Raw genomic sequence first — 22,553 nt, 5'->3', positions numbered from 1 at the left:
TGAATCGAATACGGTATTTTTTATTGGGTTTTAAAGCGCGAACAAGACCACAAAGGTATCCGAGCACTGTACAGAGAGGGTTGTAGTACAGTAAAGCTTCCATTTCTAATGATACGCAGCACATAGCAGTCGAAGATCAAGGTACCAAAAGAGTAGGATGCAATAAGAAATAGAATATACAATACGAAACTGGGGGAATGACGTTTCTTATGCAAAATGCGACAGATTTATGCAACATGTTTCTCTAGTAGTGGGGCTTTTAATTTTACTCTTTAAGATCCTGAAGGAGATAATTGATCTAATTGAGGGGAGGGAGGGAGGTAGGAAGTCCATGTTTTTGAAGCAGATACAGAGAAAGTGCAACCTTGTGCCTTACTTTAGTTTAACTGACTGCTTCTAATATGATGAATTTAGCACTTCTAGAAGCCCTTTCTCCGCCTGATAGTTTGATCCTATTCATATTCGCCATACATTGAGGACCAGCATTGCATAAAGCTTTGGGTGTAATGCATGAAACCTTCAATTGGATACTTGCTTCGACTGAGACAGTTGAGAGTACAGAGTGAAGGGGAAATTGTCAGGAGTTGATCAATGCGCCTACATAATAATTCTGGACTACATCTCCCAGCATGCTCTTAGTCAGTGGGAGGAGCATAATCAATAAAGGCCAGCAAGAGCGCACAGGAAGTGCGCGTAATTCTGTCCTTCCTCGGAGGCAAGCAGGCTTGTTTGTCTTCTGGTATCCTTCTGCTGGTGTTCCCAGAGGTCGTGACGCCCACCGGTGGTGTTGTTTCCTGTTATTGTCCTGATCCATTGTCTGTTCGGCGAACCGCGCTGCGGAAAGTAGCAGCTCGCAGAAGTGTCTCGCTGGGTTCTTTCTGACACTAACGCTAGGAATCTCATGAGCCGCGTTGTTGTAGCGTTGTCTCTCGGACCCATCTTTGGTTCCTCTCACGCTGACGTAAGCGTTGAGGTTAGTGGATTACTGAGCAGAGTCGTGCTCAGGTAAGCTCTATTTCTTTTCTTACTCTGGCTGGATACGAGGCGTTGGAAATATACAAATTCTTATTCACGCTGTGGCCTAGCGTTGGGAGTAAAGGACCCTAGGTTTACTCGCGCTGTTGTCAGGCGCTGGGAGTATTCCTCCTTTGTGTTTCTAATGACTGAGTTTATTGTTTTGTTTATTACAGCTGGAAACTATCTGGAACTATTCCTGTCCTGTTACTTATAAGCTGCATCCCCTTCTCTTGCTGCTGTCCCTACCTACCGAGGGGGTGATTTTCCATTTTGGAGTGGACCATTCCTTGTTGCATTTAAGTTCATCTATTTGGTATGTAGGAGTGTACACAGAGTGTTTTGACTGAAAGACGTTGTGGTAGTGAGAATAATGTCTCATACCTTATCTGTTGTAGATTTGTCGTTTCGTGTTCTTGGAGAGAAGTATCTCTGTTGGTGATCATTAGTTGGTATCTTGGGGAGAAAAGGCTTCGGCAGCTAGACCACAGGTATTAGTTCAGCCTTAGTGAGACATTACGAGAGAAGACTGTTTATGCTGTGTATTTACACTGTCCTTTTTTGCAGGCATCCCCTTCACAGCGGTTCCGGCCCCTACATCCTATTTTTTCCCTCACCTGATTGCCTCATTACTCGGAGTTCCATCCAGAGTTGGGGACGTCGGGAGGTGGACCCCTTTTGTGCATCATACCAAATCCAGGAAGCAAACGTGGATCTGACAGAAATGCCTAGAGTGCTGGGTGAGTCTTAAAGTCTTGCTGCTGCATTTTTCACTTTCATTGGGGCAGGGCTGGCTTTCAGTAGTCCTAGGAGTATAGCATTTCCAAAGTCCAATTTTAAGAGAACTAGCGATTGAGCCGCCGTTTTGAGGTCTCCCATCACTGTAAAGGGTTTTGTTTCTTAGAAGGGGGAGATGTGCGTTTGTGCTGGTGATTGCAGCTTGTATGCAGGCTTGCATGTTTAGCTTGGAGTCTAGTATGATGCCAAATGATGTTCCAGACAGATGTTGGTATGCAATTTAGCGATTTGCAAATATACAACCATGATTGCGATTGTTGGTGTCTAATGGGTGGGGCGAAAAGAATTAATCAGTTTATCGGATTTAGTTTTAGCTGGTTGAGTGCTAGCAAGCCTGTGTTTTTACTAGGGTGTCATCCAGTCTCCATATGTCCGAGAGGAGAGCTTGATGTAGAGTTTCACATCACCAGCGAACATGTGGTACAAGATTCGATTGTATAAGCGTTTCCATGTATAGATTGAAGAGCATTGGTCAGATTGTAGATCCTTGCAAAATACTCCTGTTGATTTCAGACTCCGATAGGGTGCTGTCGATTTTAAGTTATCGGTTCTGGCAAGTAGGAAGTTAACCAGTTGAGTATTGCTCCTGACAAGCCCATTCTTGATTCAAGAGTTTCTCGGAGGTATTTGTTGCTGACCATGTTGAATGCTGCCATTATAGCTAGAAGCATTAGCAGATCGGATTTGTTTCGGTCTAGTGAAATTTGTAGATCAAGAAGGTTTAGAATGGCGACATCAATATTGTGTCCAAGCCTAAAACCTGAGTGGAGTTAGTCAAAATTCTTGATGTGTTCACATAGTTGCATTTTTTCAACCAATTTACCCAGGAAAGGCAGATTGAGTATAGGTCAAAATTGTCATTCTGGTCAGTGCCAGTTTTTTTTTTTTTTAGTAGGGAGAAACTTGGCCCATTTTTAGGTATTCCAGGAGGGATGCATCTTGGAAAGATGCGGTAACAATTTGTCCATAGGGGAGTTAGGGATGGATCTCTTTCAGTATGTCGGAGGGAATGAGATTGAAGTGTGTGTTGGGTTTCATGGACAATAGCTTTAAACACAGAAAGACAGCTGTACAGATGTTTGGCAAGGTATGGGATACTGCATGCATTTTCATTTTCTACATGAATTTTGATGGTAATTAGAGAACAAACAGTAAAAGCTGGCCCACCAGACCATAAACCAGACCGCCCCCCCCAAAAAAAGGTCCACAAACTCCTCCCGGACCAGCCTTTTGGGTACTGCCAGAATGTCCTAAAGGTCACTACGAACCCAGGCAGGAGCAACTGCTTCTGCCAGATCAGTTTTATGTATAGGACTACATAGAAATGCTTATTAGCACAACGCTTTTTGGGGAGACTGCTGAACACAGAGTGGTGAATACTGAGGCAAGTGGTAAAGGGTACATTTTGGAAAACTTTCCCAAAGAGGAAAAGGTGAATTGGGTGCCTAAGGTGTGGTAATGTGGAATGGGATCTGCACCATTCCTATAGTATTTTATTTATAAGACTCACATAACCCACAGAGGAAATCATTCAATACCAGTTTCACTATTGACTGAAGAAAACCCCATAAACTAAACCCCCCCCCCCCTTCCCCACCACCACCACCTCCCCGGGAAAACAAAAACGTACTTTAAACGCTATTTAGTATGTAGCTGCAAGCTAAATTAGAAATTACTTGTGTGTTTGTCTGTAGAATTAATCAATAAAGTGCTGACAGTATGAGGAGGTCCTGAAAGGACTGGCTATGAACTACAGGAAGAGAGATTTCTGTATCTCAGTTGCTATAGTGTTAGCACAATCTATGTTCACATATCATCGAATAACTCACTTGTAAGTCTCTCTTCTTTCTTTCAGCTCGTTCTCTCGCCACCCTAGGAGAAGGGGGTTTTGAACTTCTGCAGAGGCCAGGGTAGCTGCTCAAAATGTTACAAAAGTGCTGTTTAGAGAAGTCTTTCATTGAATAAATGGAAAATATCATGCGAGAACAATAAAAAGCCACATGAGATAGAATCTGATGCCCATCAATTGCAAAGAAATTGCGATTCAAGTGACATCAACATGTCCCAGGTATAGAAGAACAGGACTAACGGGTAACACATTTGAAATTATCCAAGGACCAGTTGTGGTACATTTCACATATATTGACTGTTCAAGCTTAGTTTGGTTACTAAGCTTCTGCCATCTTCCTTGAAAACAAAAAGGAAAATAATTATACCTTTGAATACTGAAAACCTGTTCACCATACACCCTCATACCACCCATCCCAGAGTCTTCTCTCCATACAAAGACACATTGGTCACTGGTAATCTCCAGATTACCATACATCCAACAAAAAAAGCCTTCCAGTACTTCAAAGGACTTTAATATGGAATGGACAAGAGCCCTGGTCCTACAGCAACAGCAACTTTGCTAAACTGAACCTTATTGCCAAGTTACAGACCCAGGTAGTTTAGATTTTCCATTAACTCGAACAAATGTTAAGACATCAAGCTCTCCCTGAATGTGCACTGGCTTCCACAGGAATTAAGGACCAAATCCAAGTTTCTCTTCAGTCCATTAATGCAAGTGGGGGAAAAGCCCAGAATTCTTGCTGAAACTGGCCCTACACTGCTCTTCAGCCAGAAATCTCTCATCAATCACCCTTTTTATGTATTAAGGCCTATTAAGGAGCATAAACATGATGGATCCATGGCAGTGCAGTACCCCAGATTGTGGAGAACCATCAACCCAGACTTGTGAACTGAACCAAACACTTACGATTCATGGGGGCACACTCCCTACTAGGAAATGCTTTCAACAAAAATTAGATTGGATCCTAACCTATTTCCCCCTTTATAGAACCTACACTCCTATGTCCTCTGCATTTGAGCTAATTCAATGACAATGTGGTGTACTGCTGTGCACACACAGATTTCCCACTGCACCTTTATAGATTTTCCTTAGCAATGTTCTGTGCTGTTTGGTACATTACAGAGTTCTGAGGGAATGTTCTTGAAGAGTCAGCTGGACTTTTGCAAGAAAGCTATGGCGGTAAGGATATGAAATCTCACTTTGAATTCTCCCTGCGCTTAACAGTCTTCCCTTACACATAAAACCTATTGCTCTATAAAAGTCAGTGAAACTAACAAGGCGCTTCTTTGTGCGATTACTAGTATAAAGTTAATACATAGGAGATGGGGTGCAAACGCCTAATTTATTGGTGTTTGTGGACCCCCCCCCCCGTCCCCCTTCGAGGATATTGTGGTGCTGGAAAGCATGTGTGGCTCAAGCTAGGACAGACTAGGTGGATAGTCAGATCTTCAGTTTCTTGAGAAGTCAAGCAATGAGGAGGTGGCATTGATGTGGTGGGATAAGTCATTTCAGGCTTTGAAAGCGAGGCAGATAACCCAGGCTCTAGATATGCTATGAATTTGCAGGGGAAGCAAGAGAGTAGAGTTTGATTGAGTGGAGGAGTCTCTCATTGTAACCAAGACCACATTAACCATGGACTGGTTTCACCAAAACTGAATATATACATATTTAGGACAAATGTATGTGTTTTAGCACATAGTCAATGATAGCCGGGTCTTGAGTAGTCTTCTGAAGGTTAGAAGGTCCTGGGTCTGTCGTAGGAGGATGGGGAGGGTGTTCCATGTCTTGGTGGTGAGGTGGGAGAACGATCTGCTGCCGGAGGTTGCTCTTCAGCAGCGTCGAGGTCGGCAAAGCGGAGCTGGCATTTGGGGGTGTAGAAGGTGAGTGTGGAGGTATACTGGTCCGGTGTTGTGTAGTGCCTTGTGTGTGGGTGAGGAGCTTGAAGGTGATGTTGACGGGGAGCCAGTGCAGGTTTCTTAGGTGGGGTGTGATGTGGCTGCTGCGAGGGATTATTAGGATCAGGCGTGCAGAGGTGTTCTGAATGCGTTGTAGTCGTTTATTTTATCTACCCGCAAATTTTATCTAGAAATTATTTTTAGCCGTTTTTAAACTGTGTATATTTATTGCTATTGATGTATGAAATGTTTTCTATGAATTTGGATTGCCTTTTTAATTGACTGTAGCATGCTTTTATGATTTTTAACTAAATCGAATAAAGTGGTTTTTGACTTGACTAGTCGTTTCAGGAGTTTGGCCGGAGCTCCTGCGTAGAGGGTGTTTCCTTAGGCCTCTGTGACTGTTCTTGTTTTGGTGGGGGATCCACCTGTAGATCTTGGAGCGTATTTAAGCAGGAGGATGAGACAGCGTTAACCTGTTTCGCCATGCAGAGAGTAGAGTCGAGGATGAACTCCAGGTCTGTGCTGCTCCCAGTGTAGTGTAGTTCTGTAGCCACCAAGAGAATAAATGATTTACTAGCGACCACTTTTTTTTGTAGTATTCTATAGCGACAACTCGACCCAAAGGTATTAGACTGCTTTACATGAGCACCAGTTACATTACACAAGGACTCATTCATTTTTGTTGGGCACAGGGAAACCAAGTAATTTGCCCAGAATATTGAGCAGACACCGAGACTAGAACCCGGGCCTCCCCTCAGTTTCATGGTTGGTGGCTCTCACCGTTATGCACACCCTTTCCCCAACTTGCATTATATTTTGCACAACATGGTTACATTACCTGTTAAAGAATGTAGGTTTCACTCCCTTCATTACATCTACTGTGGTCTAGACTGATCTGTGCCACCTGTTTGCCACATAGCATTGCTGTTCACCTTAACCAATTGAAGAGTTGAATGCTGGTCAGTCTATCCATGAGAAAGTTCCCAATTGGAGTGTGGCTGGATCCTAGAGAAGTGTAGTTGTTCATCCCTAATCCACATCAGGACTGTAGTCCGGGTAAGGCGGACTTTCTGGCTCCTGCTCAGATAACCACAGCTTCAGACCAGTACCAAACAATAGTCAACCACCTATTACACAACATTTGCTTTCATAGATTCTAAAGTGTACCATGTAATTACTTTCAAATATTGGATTCTATGGAACAGTTCAAATCTTAGCCAGTCGTTCAATGTTCCCAGGTGAGCCACAAGAACAGAATACCCTTCATTCGACAACTTTAGGGTTTTCCTGCAACAGTCTGCTGGCATTTTTAACATAACAATTACAACTTCATTAAAGAATTTGGTTGACTGGTGCAGCAAATCTTAAGTCCATGTGATCTGGAGATCTTCCCTGATAAATAATTCAAGCCAAACTTCATGAACTCTATAGTACATGTTTTTTGCAGCGATGGTACTTTTCCCATCAGGGAAAGAGCTTAACATAATATTCATCAAATATAGAAAAAACACAGAACAGACTCCAGAGATAGGGCAGGGCATGATTCTTCATGGCCTTGGCTGTAGGACATGATCCAAGTTTAGGGGTGTTCGGTTAAGTTGCGTTGTTTTTCTTGGTATTTAGGAAAAACAGACACATTAATACAATATGAGTTTGAAATATTGTATACAACGAAAACAAAAAAGATAACTATTCCTGTATACCGAATGTCCAATATGTCCTGCTGTGGACACTGGTTGCACCCAGATACAAACCATCTAGTATTAGTTCTGAAATAATCGGCCTACACTGTCAATTCATGGGAATGATAAGATTTTAAAATCTGTACACTAGCATTCAAACGCAAGTGATGGCCTACAGGAGATCTGGTAAAGCATTGGTGAGCTCAAATAAGCTACCACCCATTGGGGGTAAACATCCCTCATTTCTTAAAGTGTTAGGAATTACTTCTAATTTCCCTTTTGTACACAAACTCAAAATGTACCACGAGGAAAGATTACGGTAGCAACATCCACTGGCTGGGAGAAGTTGAAAATGAAAATTGAAAAAAAAACCTGCTATAGAAAACCATCAGCTTCCTCGGAGTCAAATACATAGTCAGCTATGAGGTCCAACTAAAAAGTAGAAGCCTTTTTGTAATTTTGATTTAACCTTGACATTTTTCATTGTTACAGGTATGTAGAACAAGTGTTTAATGGTTTAGGAAAAAATATTGCAATGTGTATTAAAATGACCTTAAAAATGTAATCAAAGTATTGCAATACTTAAGCCAAGTTAGCCTAAAACGAAATTGTAACATGAAAAAAATACTGTAATGGGTTACTGTTGAAAGATGTGGCAGCTTCTGTAATCTTCTGCTACTGTAATGAGGTGATGGGGGGGGGAATGAAGCTCTACTCTGGTCACAGTTTGCTTCAAAAGTAGGTTAGTAATACAAAATAAGAAGAAGTCGCACACATAAGTAGTAGTGCCTCGAATTGCTACATAGTGGAGTGAGAAGGGGAGTTTCGTCTTCCAGGATACCCACGATTCATTGCTTAGAATTTTCAGCTCCTCCAGAGTCTGTGCCTCTTCATTTCAAACCAAGAGGCACCTGCACTATATCAAGTCCTAGTTTTGGAATTAGTTTTATTTTTATTCTCTGTAAATGCAGTGCAAGGCTGCACCCTCTTTTTAATAATCTGCCCCATATCCACTAGTGTCAAGGTATGTTCATCCTTCGGCTCTTTATGCCCGTCTTGAAGTACTAAAAGTTATTTTTTTTATTCCGGTTGCCTTTTATGCTTGGAGGAGGACAGTCATGTGGCAAATGTATTAGAAAAGACCTGAAATGTGTGCACCATTCTTATGCTCGAAGGTACGAGCTATCCGTCACGTTCTTGTCTGTATGAGTTTGGTGCATAAATGGTACACAAAGGATGCAGCCAAGAAATTCAGTGCTGCACTGCCTAAAGAAGTCACTGCACATTGACCATATATAAAACACGTTTGTATACCTGTGGTTCTCAATGACAACCTTAATGGAATGGTGTCCAACCGACAGTCGTATACAGGACAAGAGGACTAAAAGGAGTCTTTGAATTTAGGGCACCTGCAGCTGTTCCTCGTGGGAGTGCTGTTTTAGAAGAACACACATTGGACACTATTCCCTAGAGATTGTTTGATTAATCATACCACAATTATGTGGTTCTCAATCAACTTTGACTCATGCCACGGATTCTATAACCGGATGATATACGCAGTGGCCCCTGAATGATCTAATTTTTCAGCAGGAGCAAATATTGAACCCCATGTGTTTAGACGTGGACACTATTTATTTCACACCAAGATGATACTTGCATCCCCAGTGATTCAAATCTCTTGCCCTGATGAAGCCTTTGTAAGGTGAAACGTGTTGGTAGTGTTATCTTGGAAATGCCCAATAAAGAAAAATATTGCATCAATAATCAAGACTCACGAGCATCTGTTTATGTTAAATGTCTTCATCCATTATATCTGTTGCCTCTACTTCTGGTAGACAAAGGTGTATAAATTGTAAATTAATATTTTCAGCTGAGGTTCTGTGAACTCAAAATCTGGGCTCAGAGTATGTTCCAGGCCTTCACTGCCATACACGAGGAGACCATGAAGTATTAACCATATTTTTTTTTAGAACAGATTTATAATAAATAATAGAATTATAAAAAAATGCAGAAAATTTATTCAGAAGGACATCCATGGCTTTTGTAAAATTCCCAAATTCAGTGAAAGATAGATTTCATGGGTTTTCCTTAAAAAGTGTAGTTGCATTCTGGTTTCTTGCTTTGTTCTGAAAGATTTGCGCTAGGTTTGATTTTAGAACTACATGTGGTTAGTTTTTTTGGGATGTCTAGGATTACTTGGAAGTCTTCTGTGGCAAATAGGAGTACTAAACATTAAGTATGTTAAAGAAAAAATGTACAGCCTGGTAGAAGTTGTCTTACAACGGGCTTTCTTTCTACAGACTGATAGTTGTGTCTCCGAGGACCATATTAAAAAGAAAAAAGCTCAGACAGCAAATCAATACCACATGCATTAAAGCGCCAAATCTCAGGTTATTTACTTTAACACTGTATTTAATCTTTAAGTAAAATTCATAGATTGCCTTATATAATGAACACCCAATGCTACTTTAAACGAGTTTCAGTAACAAGGCCAAAATGCCCAGTTGAGATACAGCTTTATGAAACTTGTGAAAGAAAGCCAACATTCCCCCTTTTGCGGCTTCGAGTACATTGGCTTATTAGTGTATGGAATGTGTAGATATGATCCGCTATAAATTTAGCAAAACAGTGCCTCCAAGCTGCAAAACACAATTGTTCCTACACAAAGGTGGGCGAAGGTTACACTAAGTCAGTAAAGTTTGGCATATTTGAGAGCCGTGTGTTGAATTTGGCACTCAATTTGTTTTGTGACCAAATTGCCCCAAGGCTTTGCTAAACCCACAGTGTGGAGCGGGGACGGTGATTGAGGGGTGGGATGTCAGGAGGCCTTGGGTGATCGCAGCAGATGGTCAAATGAGCAGGATCCAGGAACATTTGCTGCCACAAAGGGCTGTTGAACAGGTCACTATTAAATCAAATCCTTGGTAACATTAAACTCGAAAGTTCTATTAAACAAATCATTTGAGAGTTCAACCTTGCAAAGCTTGGAGGTTTTGCCTTGTACCGCTTGGCCTGTTGCCAGAGCCTTGTACTGGGGTGAACTTTGGGATAGTTTAAACTAATTAGTCACAACTTATGAAAATGGATTCTTTGGGAACCAATGATATTCAAACGTGGTACTATGAAAATTCCTTTTAAAACCAAGATGGGCATCAATTCAGTGTAAAGGTAGGAGTCTCTGAACCCCTTTCTTTCAAATCCCTTAATCATAGATTATCTGCAGTTCCATAAAGCAGCAGCACCACCACTTCAAGCAAACTTGTTGATATGGTTTAGTCCTAATTTTGCTAAAGTAATTGAATTAGAACTATGCATCTGCCTCGAACTGGCATAGCCAGGCAGTGCGATGTCTCTAGAGGAGTCGTGACTCAATGAGATGCATCCTAATAAAAGGAGGGTCTTCTTTGCCTTTAGGTTGGGGGGCATATAACCCTTTAATGGGATGGTATTAAATGTTCATCCTCATGCTGTATCAAAAGCTCGACTCATGAGACGGACATCCAATTTGGTCTTCTTGCATCTCAATTATCAGGAAATACACATGCAGTGCCTAATGGTTTGCGAAAAAGTGAAGAACCAAAGAAGGCTCCCCTACTCCTCAGATAAACAGTGAAGGAAACTGATTTGCTTCAGCTGAAACCATAGAGAGGACTCAGGCTGCATGAAGAAAATGTGCAAGCTTGGGTAACAGGCCATTGCATTAGTTTGTTGTAAATGCATTAAAAGTAATGTAAAACTGGATTGCTTTAACTACATCCACCTTAATTTTTTCCATGACTTTAAGGGTATCTTTCTATACTCTATACTACTGGTGTGATTTTTCTCCAGTGTTTCAATTCTTGTGCCTATATAATGTAGCTACATAAATTTATGTTGGGATAGCTTTGCCAACATAGATTAGTAAACAAGATAAACTAGAAATTCCAAAAGTCAAGTTTTACAATTTAGTAAGACATCAGGTGTGGGAATTAGGTGCGATGTTCTAATTTAAGTAGTGTTCTACCTGTCCCTTCAGGAAGCTCCACAGTAAGGTATCCCTCGATCCAACGGTAGCAGGGGAAGTGGTAGATCTTTCCAGTCGGAGATTCAACAGTAACTTGACTGCAGAACCAGCTGTCCTCGGAGAAGAACAAAAAGGGCTCCTTGTGAAGGCGGATCAGCTCAATATTCCCCAAGTCCTGTTTTTCATGAATGTGGTACAAGTCAGCCTAAAAATAAAATTTAAAAAAAACACAGAAGTATTATTTTACTATACAATTTTCATTTAGATGTTCGGGCCACTAGGACATTTAAATATCATCAAGAAAGACATTGCTCAATTTCCCATATTTTTCTAAATCTTCCCTAACATTTGGAAAACTTTCACTATTACAAGTTAATCATATCCAAAACAAGTGTTTAGATTGCCCAACCATGGAAGAAATTCCACTTACATCTCAGAACTCGATTTAAAAAAACATGGTTTTCGCAGTCTCAGTTGCTAATTTGAATTGAAATTCCATTTGCCCCTGCAGTCCTAAGGGGTCCAGTGTCCAAACAATTGATTCAATAGTAACTAGAAAAAGCCTGTTCAAGAACTGGATATCGGGTTATTCAGAGAGAAAATAAAGTCTTATGAAGTGTGGGTAGTTAAAACTGCTAAAATGGAGTTTGTTCGATTTTGTAGACTAGTTGGTTATTTTCCAAACTTTCCAAAAATATTAATGACACTGGCCAGTTCGGAGCAGACCATTTAACATTCAAGAGCAATACTGTAGGATTTTAATTCGCAGATGACCACTGGCAAGGCTGGTCACTTCAGAATGAAAAGCACAGTTACTGGTAAGGGGAGCAAAGAGCAAAAGAGCAATACCCTTTCAGAAAGACTATTTAAGTAAGCTCCAGATCAAGGAAAACCTTCATGGAAAATCTATGGCAATGCCTCCACTGGTTGGTTAGCTAAATTTGCATAACCCTTACTTGAGAGGGCGCAAGACTGTCAAACAAGTCACAAGGGCCCTTCATTATGACCTTGTTTTTAAGACATTTTCCAGGTTTATGCTGAAGCCTTTCAAAACATTGGTGCATTCAAAGAAAAAACACTAACCATACAGGCATATCTGAAAAAATGCCATACACAAAATCAGTTCTTACTGTAATGTCTAGTATTTTCAAAAAAATACAAACTCCTACTTTGTACCTACTGGCTCATAACACTTGTGTGGATCATTTACTGAATTCTACAAGATGTTCAAAAATTATCTAAATGTAGGAGTTTAAGGACTGCAATTTTAAAGAGTGATAAACTGAAGAAAGCCCATCACTGTAAAAAGGTGTGTATTTGGAATCAAATCATTGCCATGTGTACAATCGAGGACATTTGCATGACCAAGCCTGACATTTAGGAAACAAGCTAGAAATTAATACATCCAAAAAAATTAGCCTAAACATGGCCAGAGGTTTAGAACCACTGCCCAAAAATGAGGGGTTTGTGGGCTTACTACACATTAAACAAAACCTTTTCAGAAAATGTATTCCGTCCCACAGCAAAAGAAAAACAAATTTAAAAAGACTGGAGATTTACCCCACTGTTAAACAAAAAACGGCTTTAAGGAGTTTGCCTACCATAAAAATGTATAAACTTAAGGTGAATATTGGTAAATTGGCAAATAGCTTTGTTGAAAAATTTATATTATAGGGAAAAAAATGTCCCCCAATGTCCCCCATGCTTTGGTCACATCTAAAATCGGAGGGACAGTCTAGGACACAGCTACACTGAAGCGTTTAAGCATGGGAGGTCAGTTACACCAACAGCAAGGTTTTAACAAATTCAGTAGGTACAAGGCCTGTAAACAGAGCAGCAACCATAAAATGTACCCTACCTATGGGCAAGACACGCCGTTCATCACATGTGGAAGCGATTGTGTTTCGGTTCTATAGTGTCCATGCAGTTACATATATGTCGACAATACGATCTGACCTTTGAAAAATTATTTTCAAGCATCACAGAGCTTAAAAAAAGAATCTTGATGCGAGCTACCCGATGGCCAGGCACTGTGCCAGAGTACATAATCATAATGCTAATTTGTTGTCATTATTTGGAACGGACAGGATCGTGAAAAGTGTACAAGGAGGAGACTGAAAGAGGCGGCTCAGGCTTTTGGAATCAGAATATATTAATCTGTTTAAGAGCAAGTCTCCAGGAGTACTCAATGAGGAATTACATCTTTACGCTGGCGGATCCTGTAAAACAGGCTTTCCGGTTTAAGTCCTGGTGTGATAGGATTTTCTCACTTGGCTGACAATCTTAAATTTTTCCTTAATATTTTAAATGTTTGATCTCTATAAGAATTGTGCTAGGACAATGTGGCTTTCTCCTAAGGATTAGGACACCTTTTGGGTTACTCTCCCTCTCCCCATGGTCCTAGGTCCAAGTAACACGCTTTTAGTTGAATTTAACATTAGGAGATTAACACCTTGTACGTTTACAGCAGCAGCAAACCTTCCATAGTGTGCTGTAGTGGATGTTATTTATTAGGTTTTCTGTGTGTGAATTCTCATGGTGGGAGAGTGAGATGCAGTGAAGGACGGTTTGAACTATGTTTTTCATTGGGGTAAAAGAGACCTGGCAATGTGATGTCAAGTCCTATCACTTGGTTTAATGGTTTTCCTGTTCTCCTTTCCCTTTAATGGAGAAAGATGAAAAAGTTCCCTTCACTGCCATAGCAAGAAAGCAAAACAAATCTGTTTGCACATATTTTTTGGGCACATGCACTCACAATGGATGCGATGATTGTTACAGCAATACTATTTTCTATGTACTTCATTTCCCATGCTTACAATTGGGAGACCCTAATACTGCATTCGGGGCACATTTTCGTTGTATTGAGAGCCACATTTTACATGCATTTCTTTTATCTCTATTTTCTATTTATGTTTTCTTTTTTGCATCTATCGTGCATGAAATGACCAATTAAGATGAATTCAATATACATGAAACCTATAATGATACAAATAGATCACAATGTATATCCCGGGTCATGGAGTTTGTGGCCTAGTACAAATTTAAGATTACCGATGGTCACTATGCATATTTAGTTTAAATCCTTTTTATAAAATTTTAGTAATTAGATGTAGTTAAATATGAGGGTTATATGAAATACTAATATTGCGTGCAACTGACAAATTTCCCAAGTGCTTGATGACTGCTGAGGGAGATAGGAATTAGGTTTCGCCTATGAGTAATAAGCTTCTTGTAAGTTATAGCTTACTGAGTAGTTGTACAAGTTACAGAAAGTCCATTAAAGGGTTTTAACAAGTGTATGTACAAAAAGGCAATATATTGTGTAGTTACTAGTGGTATAGTGAGAGTAATTGCAATATTTTGAAAAGTTAAATGAAGGAGGAAAATAGAATGAATTGCTGTAATCGCAAGATTATGTGTTTAAAAATATAGCAATATTTGGTGTTTAGAGGAGTTATGACAACTTTTGCCCCAGGTGCCAATGCTCCTGCCGCAACATTCAAATCACCCTATTGCCTGTAAGGTAACTGTACTTGTGAATGCCTTTTGAATTGTAAAATATAGCAATAAGCTGCGTTTAGTGGTGTCTAGAGCTTTCAAACTCCGTGCCACTGCACTTGCAGCACTATTGAAATCATGACCTAAGTGCCTGCTAGATAACTGCCCTTATGAATGCCTATTTAGGAGTAAAATACAGCAATATTAGGTGTTTAGTGGAGTGCCTAGAGCTTTGTCCTTTGATAGTGAACTTGATGCACCATTGAAATTACAACCCTATTGTGTGCCGGATAACTACACTTGTGACTGACTTGTTTAGTATTAAACATTTAGCTATAATCTCCGTTTAGTGTGGTCCCTAGTACTTTTGGCCCCAGTTCCCCAGCACACGCTGCACTATTCAAAGTATGCCCCTTTTAACTGAAATGTACCTGCAATGGAGACTACCTGCTTAGTTGTAAAATATAGCAATAATCCGTTTAGTCGGGTGTCTAGAGTTTGGTCCCAGTGCAACTGCACTATTGAAATCATAGCCCTAGTTTCCGCTAGAAAACTGCACTTAGGACTGCCTGTTTAGTATTCAAATTGAGCAATATTTGGTGTTTAGAGGAGTCTGGATAACTTTTAGCCCTGGTGCCCCTGCACCATTTATATCAAGCCCATTTTAACTGAAATTGTGACTGCCTGCATAGTTGTAAAATTGATCGAATAATGCCTAAAAAGTGCAAAGAAAGATACAGAAGCATGAGTAGGAAATGCTTCAAACTTTCAAAGGCCAAAGTATCTGTTTCATGCAACAAAATAAAAAACGCAAGCATTCGCCATACTGTTAAAAGTAGTCTGCAGTTTCCCTGGGAAGAGATCTCTTATAATTTAACAATTCCTGAAGTCTGGACAGTGAAAGGGGCTTAAACAGTGTAAACAGCTTTAGTAGAAGATAAGTATTGTAAATATGTACAGCCAGGGATCGACAAGTATCTGCAAATAGTACATGCTGTACAGCCATAATTTAATAGAAAACGTTCTACCCACTAAAGCGTATTGGAGGAGTGCTTTGGTCTTGGGAACTGATAAGAGAAGCCCCTTTAAGATCTATTAAATCCAATAAAACCTAGAAATGAGAAAATTACCTTCTGTAAATTTGGAGAGCCTGGACCAAAGCTTTATTTGGAATCATTGGTATTGGAATATCAGACTATTTCACAAAACCCCCCCATGTCCTCTCGAGTAGTGGCTACTTGCCTAATACAATTTTTCTCCTGAAAAGGGGAAAATGAAGAAGGACCTGGATACCGAGAAAGCTAGCTCTGCCTTGAATCAAAACTACAGCAGCCAAGCACATGCAACACAAAACCCTGAAGTGCCCATGTGGCAAACTATAAATTGGTCAAATGGAGAGGAAACTTAAAACATACAGCAGAGATCACAAAAGCAATAACCAAACCAGAGAAAAAAAAACTCTAGTGTAGACATGCACTGGCTGGAAGCAGGGCATAGCATAGCCCAATTTCGATTCACACACAATTGGCGCAAACTGAATTCTTTTGGATCAAGAAATTGAAAACCCTACAATCCTCAGGGACGAGCAACAGTTTAGAATACACGTGTTTTTAAAACTACATGACCCAATCATGATTTAAGGTTACTTCTATTTTTGTATAGAAAGGTGGGTTATGTTTAATTTTTGCTTTCAATGTGTACATCCTACAACCACCTACTTCTGTCAATTTGTACATTTGAGGTAGGCTTTAGAGCCTCTTAAGAGAGTCACAAAATAGCATTGAAACAAATGTGAGATGCACCTTTAAGAGGGAGGTATTGCATATGGCGTATGAGGATGCAGTTCACTTCTACATACACATTCATTTGTTGATTGCATTAGAGAGAAGTCACTTCCTCCCACTAATGGTTTACCATCTATTCGAGAGACACGCTGCAGTCACCAATCAGCATGGGTAAGTGTGTACAAGGAAGGACATGGAGAAATTTGTTACACTGCTGGTGAAATTGCACGCACAGATAGATTTGCATGGGGAGAGGTATCTCTGGGGGAGGACTGGGTGGTTTTAGAACATGAACTTCGGAGTCTTGTTAAATATTGTGTTGTCGCTTAAGTGCTACAAGTATCATTTCACATTGTTGATGTTTCATTTTTTTGTAAGATGCTGTCATGGGTTGACGTACAAGCACAAACATATGATTAAACACTGGTAAACATTGTTCTGAATCTAGACAACTCACCAACTGCTAAAGTAACACACCCTCACATGCACATTGTGATGGAGATAAATTAAATGTCTGCTCAATTCAGCCCTTCCATACAGAGATCAATAGTTTTGATTTTTAGCACAGATGCCCCTGAAGAAGGGTCCTCATCCGAAAATGCATTGGACACGGATTATACACTTGGATATTTCAAGCGATGGTGACCAATGATTGGAAGTTATTTATGAGAACTATTGAGTAAGAGTGGTCAATTAAAAAAATGGAATGAATGAACATTGACAAAGAAAAACTGCAGAGCAAGGTTTTATTTTGATTGGCAAATAAACATGGTGAACAAAACCATTTCATTTTGAAAGCTAAGTGCAAACAGAGTTGGCAAGTGAGGATCCACTCCCGACACATTCTTTCATTATTTGCATTAGAACACAGGACATACTGCAGATGTGTTTTAGGTCACCCCCTGTGAACATTGACTCATTTGGCTACGAAGTGGTCAGGGGTTTCCCCCACCCACAGAGTGGCACTGGGCATTAATGCAACACCTTCATTACCCTTCAGAGAACACTTTATGGATAGGGGGAGAAAAGCTTGGACTTGCAGTCTGAGCAGACCTCCTGCGAGTTAAGACAACAGGCTTCCTTATGCCATTTTCCTGTATAACTAGCTGACCAGTTCCAACCAGACACACCCTGAATCCACCCACTATGTGAGTACTGACCCAAACCTCCCCCCACCATATTTAATTTAGTGGCTTTAAGGGCTCACTCTGGCAATGATTTTGGTTATTACTCGAGGTTGGTATTCACCCCTTCAACTAATGCCCCAATATTTTACACTCATGTAATGTACAGTGCTCCACTGTATTGGTTACGTTTTGGATTTACATAGTACAAACCTACATGCTATTAACCCTGGGCGTAGTTCGCATAGTAGTGCTTCGTCGTTTTCTGCCGCTCTGAACCTTAAATTTACCCCCACTGATACCCCAACACCCATACCCACCCTGAACCCTAAAATTACCCCCAGCACCCCAAAACTCATACTGAACCCTAAAAATAACCCCTGGTACCCAACAACCCATACCCACCATGAACCCTAAAATTACCCCCAGCACCCCAAAACTCATACTGAACCCTAAAAATAACCCCTGGTACCCAACAACCCATACCCACCATGAGCCTTAAAATTACCCCCCTGGCCCCTTAAAACCCATACCCGCCCAGAACGACATGGCGCCCCAATCGCTATTCCACCCTGAACCCTAAAATTACTCCCTGGCACCCTAAAAAACACCCAACCTGAACCCTAAAGTTACCCTCTGCACCCCAAGAGCTGAACACTACAAGCTTACACTACATTTGCATATTCAGAGGGGACTGTCCACCTTGACGTTTCCATGCATGTAAGTCTAGAACACCTTTCACTTAAAGTAACCTAGATATGCAGCCAATAGGTGATTCTGTAGAAGGCATTAAAGTTACTTGAACTTACTTAAAAACGGCTGACTGCTCTTTGATACTATTCAGTGGAATCGAGATGATCAGCAGCACTATTGTCCCGGCATCCAGCCCCTCACGAAGGTCTCACTGTGTAGATAGATGTGGGTCAAATGTCTCCTGGTTTCTCCTTGCCAGGGCCTCCTTTACTTATTCGGCGGTGCCCTTAGATGCAAAAAGAGATCCCTGGCCCTGTTCACCATTCCATCTGGTGAGCAGCGCCGTGGATGTGTATTCCACAAAGGTGCACAGACAGCAGGGGGGAAAGGGATGGCAGTGCAGGTGACGCTTCACCTTAGTAAAGTAATTCCTGCTGGCGTTGTAGCCCAGGGTTTGCCGTCTGTGCACTTGTATGGAATACACATCTATACAAATGCACAGACAGCAAACCCTGGGCTATGATGCCAGCAGAAATTCCTATACAAAAGAAGGTCACCTGCACTGGTCATCCCTTTCCCCCTGCTGTGCACATCTTCCCAGTCCCACCCCATGCTCACATTCACATGACATCAGGTGCTTAGGTGAAATCCCTGCCTTCAGGCAAGATATCACCTCTGTGGCACCAGTCTAAAAGAAAACCAAGGGTGGGGGCAGGGAGGGTCGCTGAAACCGTTCAGAGGCAGGCTAGTTCTAGGCCTCCCAGAAGGAGTCACAAAAATCACTCAGATGCTTAGCATTCAACCATGGCTTGTTCGTAGCACCTGGTGGTGGCTCTGATTAAAGTAGGCGCTTTTTAAGCGCGAGAGTGATATGCTATTCAGAAAAAATGCAGAAACATCCGGGAAATAGTTAACACTAAGGGAATTAAATATTAAGCAAAACGTCAAACGTAAACAGGAACTAAATCGCTGATATGGATTGCCTTTACATTCATTATTTAGAAATCAATCAGTGTTTATGTCAGAATAAAGGGCATGACGTTCGGACCAGTTACAATGTCCTTTGCGACCCGGGGGACCTGGCCCATTTAAAGCCCTGGCTGAGGGGTCACTTCTGAGAGATCCTTATTCTGGAATGGGGGCTGAGCAGGACATTTGAGGCAGGGAAGGAGACTCAGGGTTCATGCGCAGCTTGTAGCATGTCTTTTCTGTGCTAGTGGAGGTGCATGCTGGTCATACTTCTGGGCTTCAGTCCTGTCCAGAATTGGGCATCTGAGCATTTCACATTGTAAGTACCATGGATGCGTCGGTGAATGCTTTGCAGACATGTTTGGGTGAACTCTGTACTTTTGGTGACGTCATGTGTGAATACAGCACCCCAAAGTGAACTCAGCAGTTAATGTAGGGTGACCAACTGGCATGGTTGCAAAATCAGGACGGTAAGTGTAAAAATTCCAGACAAAGGGTACAAATTAAGGACAAAAATTCAGGACAGAAGGTCAAAATGCAGGACAAATCTTCGGAACAAAAAGGTATGTTTTACAGACACAGAAAATTGCGCAATAGTATAAAAGTAAATAGACAACCACTTAAGTACATGTCAAAATAAGTTGATATTAGGTTGAGACAATCGTGCACTTCACGTATTCTTTTGGTATACGCACAGCTTTGTGCAACTGTTAAGTCTTTTTGAGCTATATCATGATGGAATATCATGAAATTAATCTATTTATATGGTTACTGCACTGTGTTGTCCAGTCTGGTATTTAGTTTACATATCATGGTCGTGAACAGACAAGTATGGTGAGAGAAGTGCTCAGGAAGATCTGCTTGGATAGACTTTGTTACTAGCATCTCATATATGAGTGCCATTGTGAGATGTAAAGCGACACGCATAGGTGAACTAAAGGGAGGATTGCTGTGATGAACCCAAGGAAATTGGGGGCATATTACCAAGGGGGGGGGGGCGATAGAATTATCGCCGAAAACGGCTGCTAAATCGGTGATAGTTGCCCATCACCCTATTAGCAAGCTGTCGCTAACTGATGTTAGAGACCGCTTTTAGGATATAGCGAGCGGTTTGGGGCCCGCTTTGCATGTCAGCGATGTTGATCGCTAATGACATGCAAGGTGGGCGTACCCATCCAGTTAGCAACTAAAAGCAATCGCTAACGTCGCTTTCGCCTATTAGCAAGGCAGGCGTAGCGATGGAAATATTCGCACTAAGCATGAATATCTCCAAATACTAACACCTGCCCATACCAGTTCTTAGCCATGTTATCCAATGGTAGGTGGATAGCATGGACTAAGAGCATGGTCGCCAATGCGTGAATATCGCTGTATTCTCAGCGATATTCACACATTTCGCCGCTATTGCTGGATATTTTAGCACAATGGAGAAAAACGTTGCTAATGGCATGTTTTCTCCGCTGACATATCCAGCGATAAAAAAAATGCGCTAAGCACATTTTGCGATAAATATCGCTATTCCTTGGTAATATGCCCCTTGGTTCCTTTGGGGAACAAAACTCTACCCAGCTCTGGAATAAAAGTACCTTTGATTTATATTCAATAAGGAAGAGACGTTCTGGCGCCAGAAAGAGGAAGTCAGAGGTAAAGATCTGATTATTCCCCCAACAATTAAAAATCCCACAAATAAACTGATGGGGCCGACCCGGACTCCACTTTTGAAAGTATTCCAGGCTAAACTAATCCCCATAATTGCTTATGGTAGGGAGGCAATGCGGTGAAGGGATGCTAAGGAGCTGGACAGTACGCAGGTCAAAGCGTATAGAATCAGGTCAGGCTTCCGTCCTACACATCGCCTGCTCAAATAAGGCTGGAGTTTGGCCTCCTACAACAAGATCTAGCTAGGTATGGTGCTTATATCATCTGCTTGCACAGGGTTAGACATGCCACCACAAACACGCTAAACAATTTGTTGTGGCAGGCTATACACCACAGCATTCCCTAGCCAGAAGCTACCTCCAGCTAGCCCTAGGATCTACCAAACTCACTGAACTCCGGGATGCGCAAATCGGCTATCACAATTTTTAAAAAAACTGGTCTGGAAAACCTTAAAACAAATCTCTGGTGGAGAACAAAGCAAGCTTCTCAAATCTTATCTTATGCGGAATTTGTTAAGCGCACGGTCACCCAGGGGTTTCATGGCGCTGAAGGAAACAGATAGTAGACGGTAAGTGAAGGGGCAGATGGAATAGTGCTCTAACCGTACGCTTGTTTGAATAGCCAGGTCTTCAACGCTCTCCTGAACTCTGTCAGCTTGGTGCAGTTCCGGATAGACAAGGGCAGTGAGTTCCAGGTTTTTGGGGCGAGGTATGCGAAGCAGGATACGCCAAGTCGTTTCTTTTTAAATGTCGGCACCGTGAGGAGGGGCAGATGGGCAGAACGAAGATCGCGGGTCGGTTCATGTTGGTTTATGAGTTGGTTGACGAACCTGGGGCTTTTTCCGTGGATAGCCTTGAAAATTATGCAGCCTGTCTTAAAGGTCATCCGATGGGTTATGGGGAGCCAATGAAGGGAGGCCAACAAAGGTTTGGCTGACTTCCTGCGATTGCTCTTGAATATTAGTCTGGCCGCTTGATTTTGAACAATCTGCAGGCGTTTAGCGATGGTGAGGGGAAGGCCCAGGTAGATAGAGTTGGAGAAGTCTAATCGCGAGAGAACCAGTGCGAGTACTACCTGGATGAGAGCAGAATGGGTCAGCAGAGGGGCGATTTTTTAAATCTTTCTTAGCTGAAAGAAGCAGGAGGAGATCACTGTTCCGGCCTGGGTTTTCAGTGAAAGGTCGGTGCTGAGAGTGACCCCAAGGCTTTTAGCTGACTGGGAGGGGGATGGGGGAGTGCCCATTGAGGATGGCCAGAAATGGGGGCCCCAACTGAGTGCGCTGTTGCTAGGGAGTACCAACTCAGTCTTTCCTGGGTTCAGCTTAAGATGGTTCTGATCCATCCAGCTCTGAATGTGCAGCATGGATTTTTTGAAATTCCTCGACAGAGTCCGGGGAGTTGAGGGGGAATACCAGCTGCAGATCATCTGCGTAGTTGTAAATAGTGACTTTTCTATTTTTCAGGGAGTGCAGTAGGGGTTTAAGATATAAATTAAAAAGGAGGGGAGACAGTGAGGAGCCCTGTGGGACACAGCAAGTGGTAGTGAGTGTGGGGGCTGTGAAGTTCTCCAGCTTTACAGC

At 41.6% G+C, this 22,553-nt stretch overlaps 1 protein-coding gene across 2 annotated transcripts in view; it reads right to left on the bottom strand.

The window, feature by feature from the left end:
* Positions 1-22,553, bottom strand: part of LOC147678107 (hydroperoxide isomerase ALOXE3-like) — a 77,071-nt gene that overhangs the window by 46,807 nt on the left and 7,711 nt on the right. Inside the window, exons 2-3 of one of the 2 annotated variants that reach the window (XM_086945965.1) lie at positions 11,248-11,452; positions 3,642-3,726 (exon numbers count right to left, since the gene is read on the bottom strand). In XM_086945965.1, the coding sequence (XP_086802091.1) occupies positions 3,642-3,726; positions 11,248-11,452 (290 nt within the window). The remainder of the gene's footprint in view (positions 1-3,641; positions 3,727-11,247; positions 11,453-22,553) is intronic. The other variant, XM_086945966.1, reaches the window with a different exon arrangement.

This window comes from Lissotriton vulgaris, chromosome 12 (genome assembly GCF_964263255.1).
Source record: "Lissotriton vulgaris chromosome 12, aLisVul1.2, whole genome shotgun sequence".
In the NCBI taxonomy this organism is placed as follows: domain Eukaryota; kingdom Metazoa; phylum Chordata; class Amphibia; order Caudata; family Salamandridae; genus Lissotriton; species Lissotriton vulgaris.
Note: the sequence above shows the minus strand (reverse complement) of the source record. Positions and strands in the feature narration are given on the sequence as shown.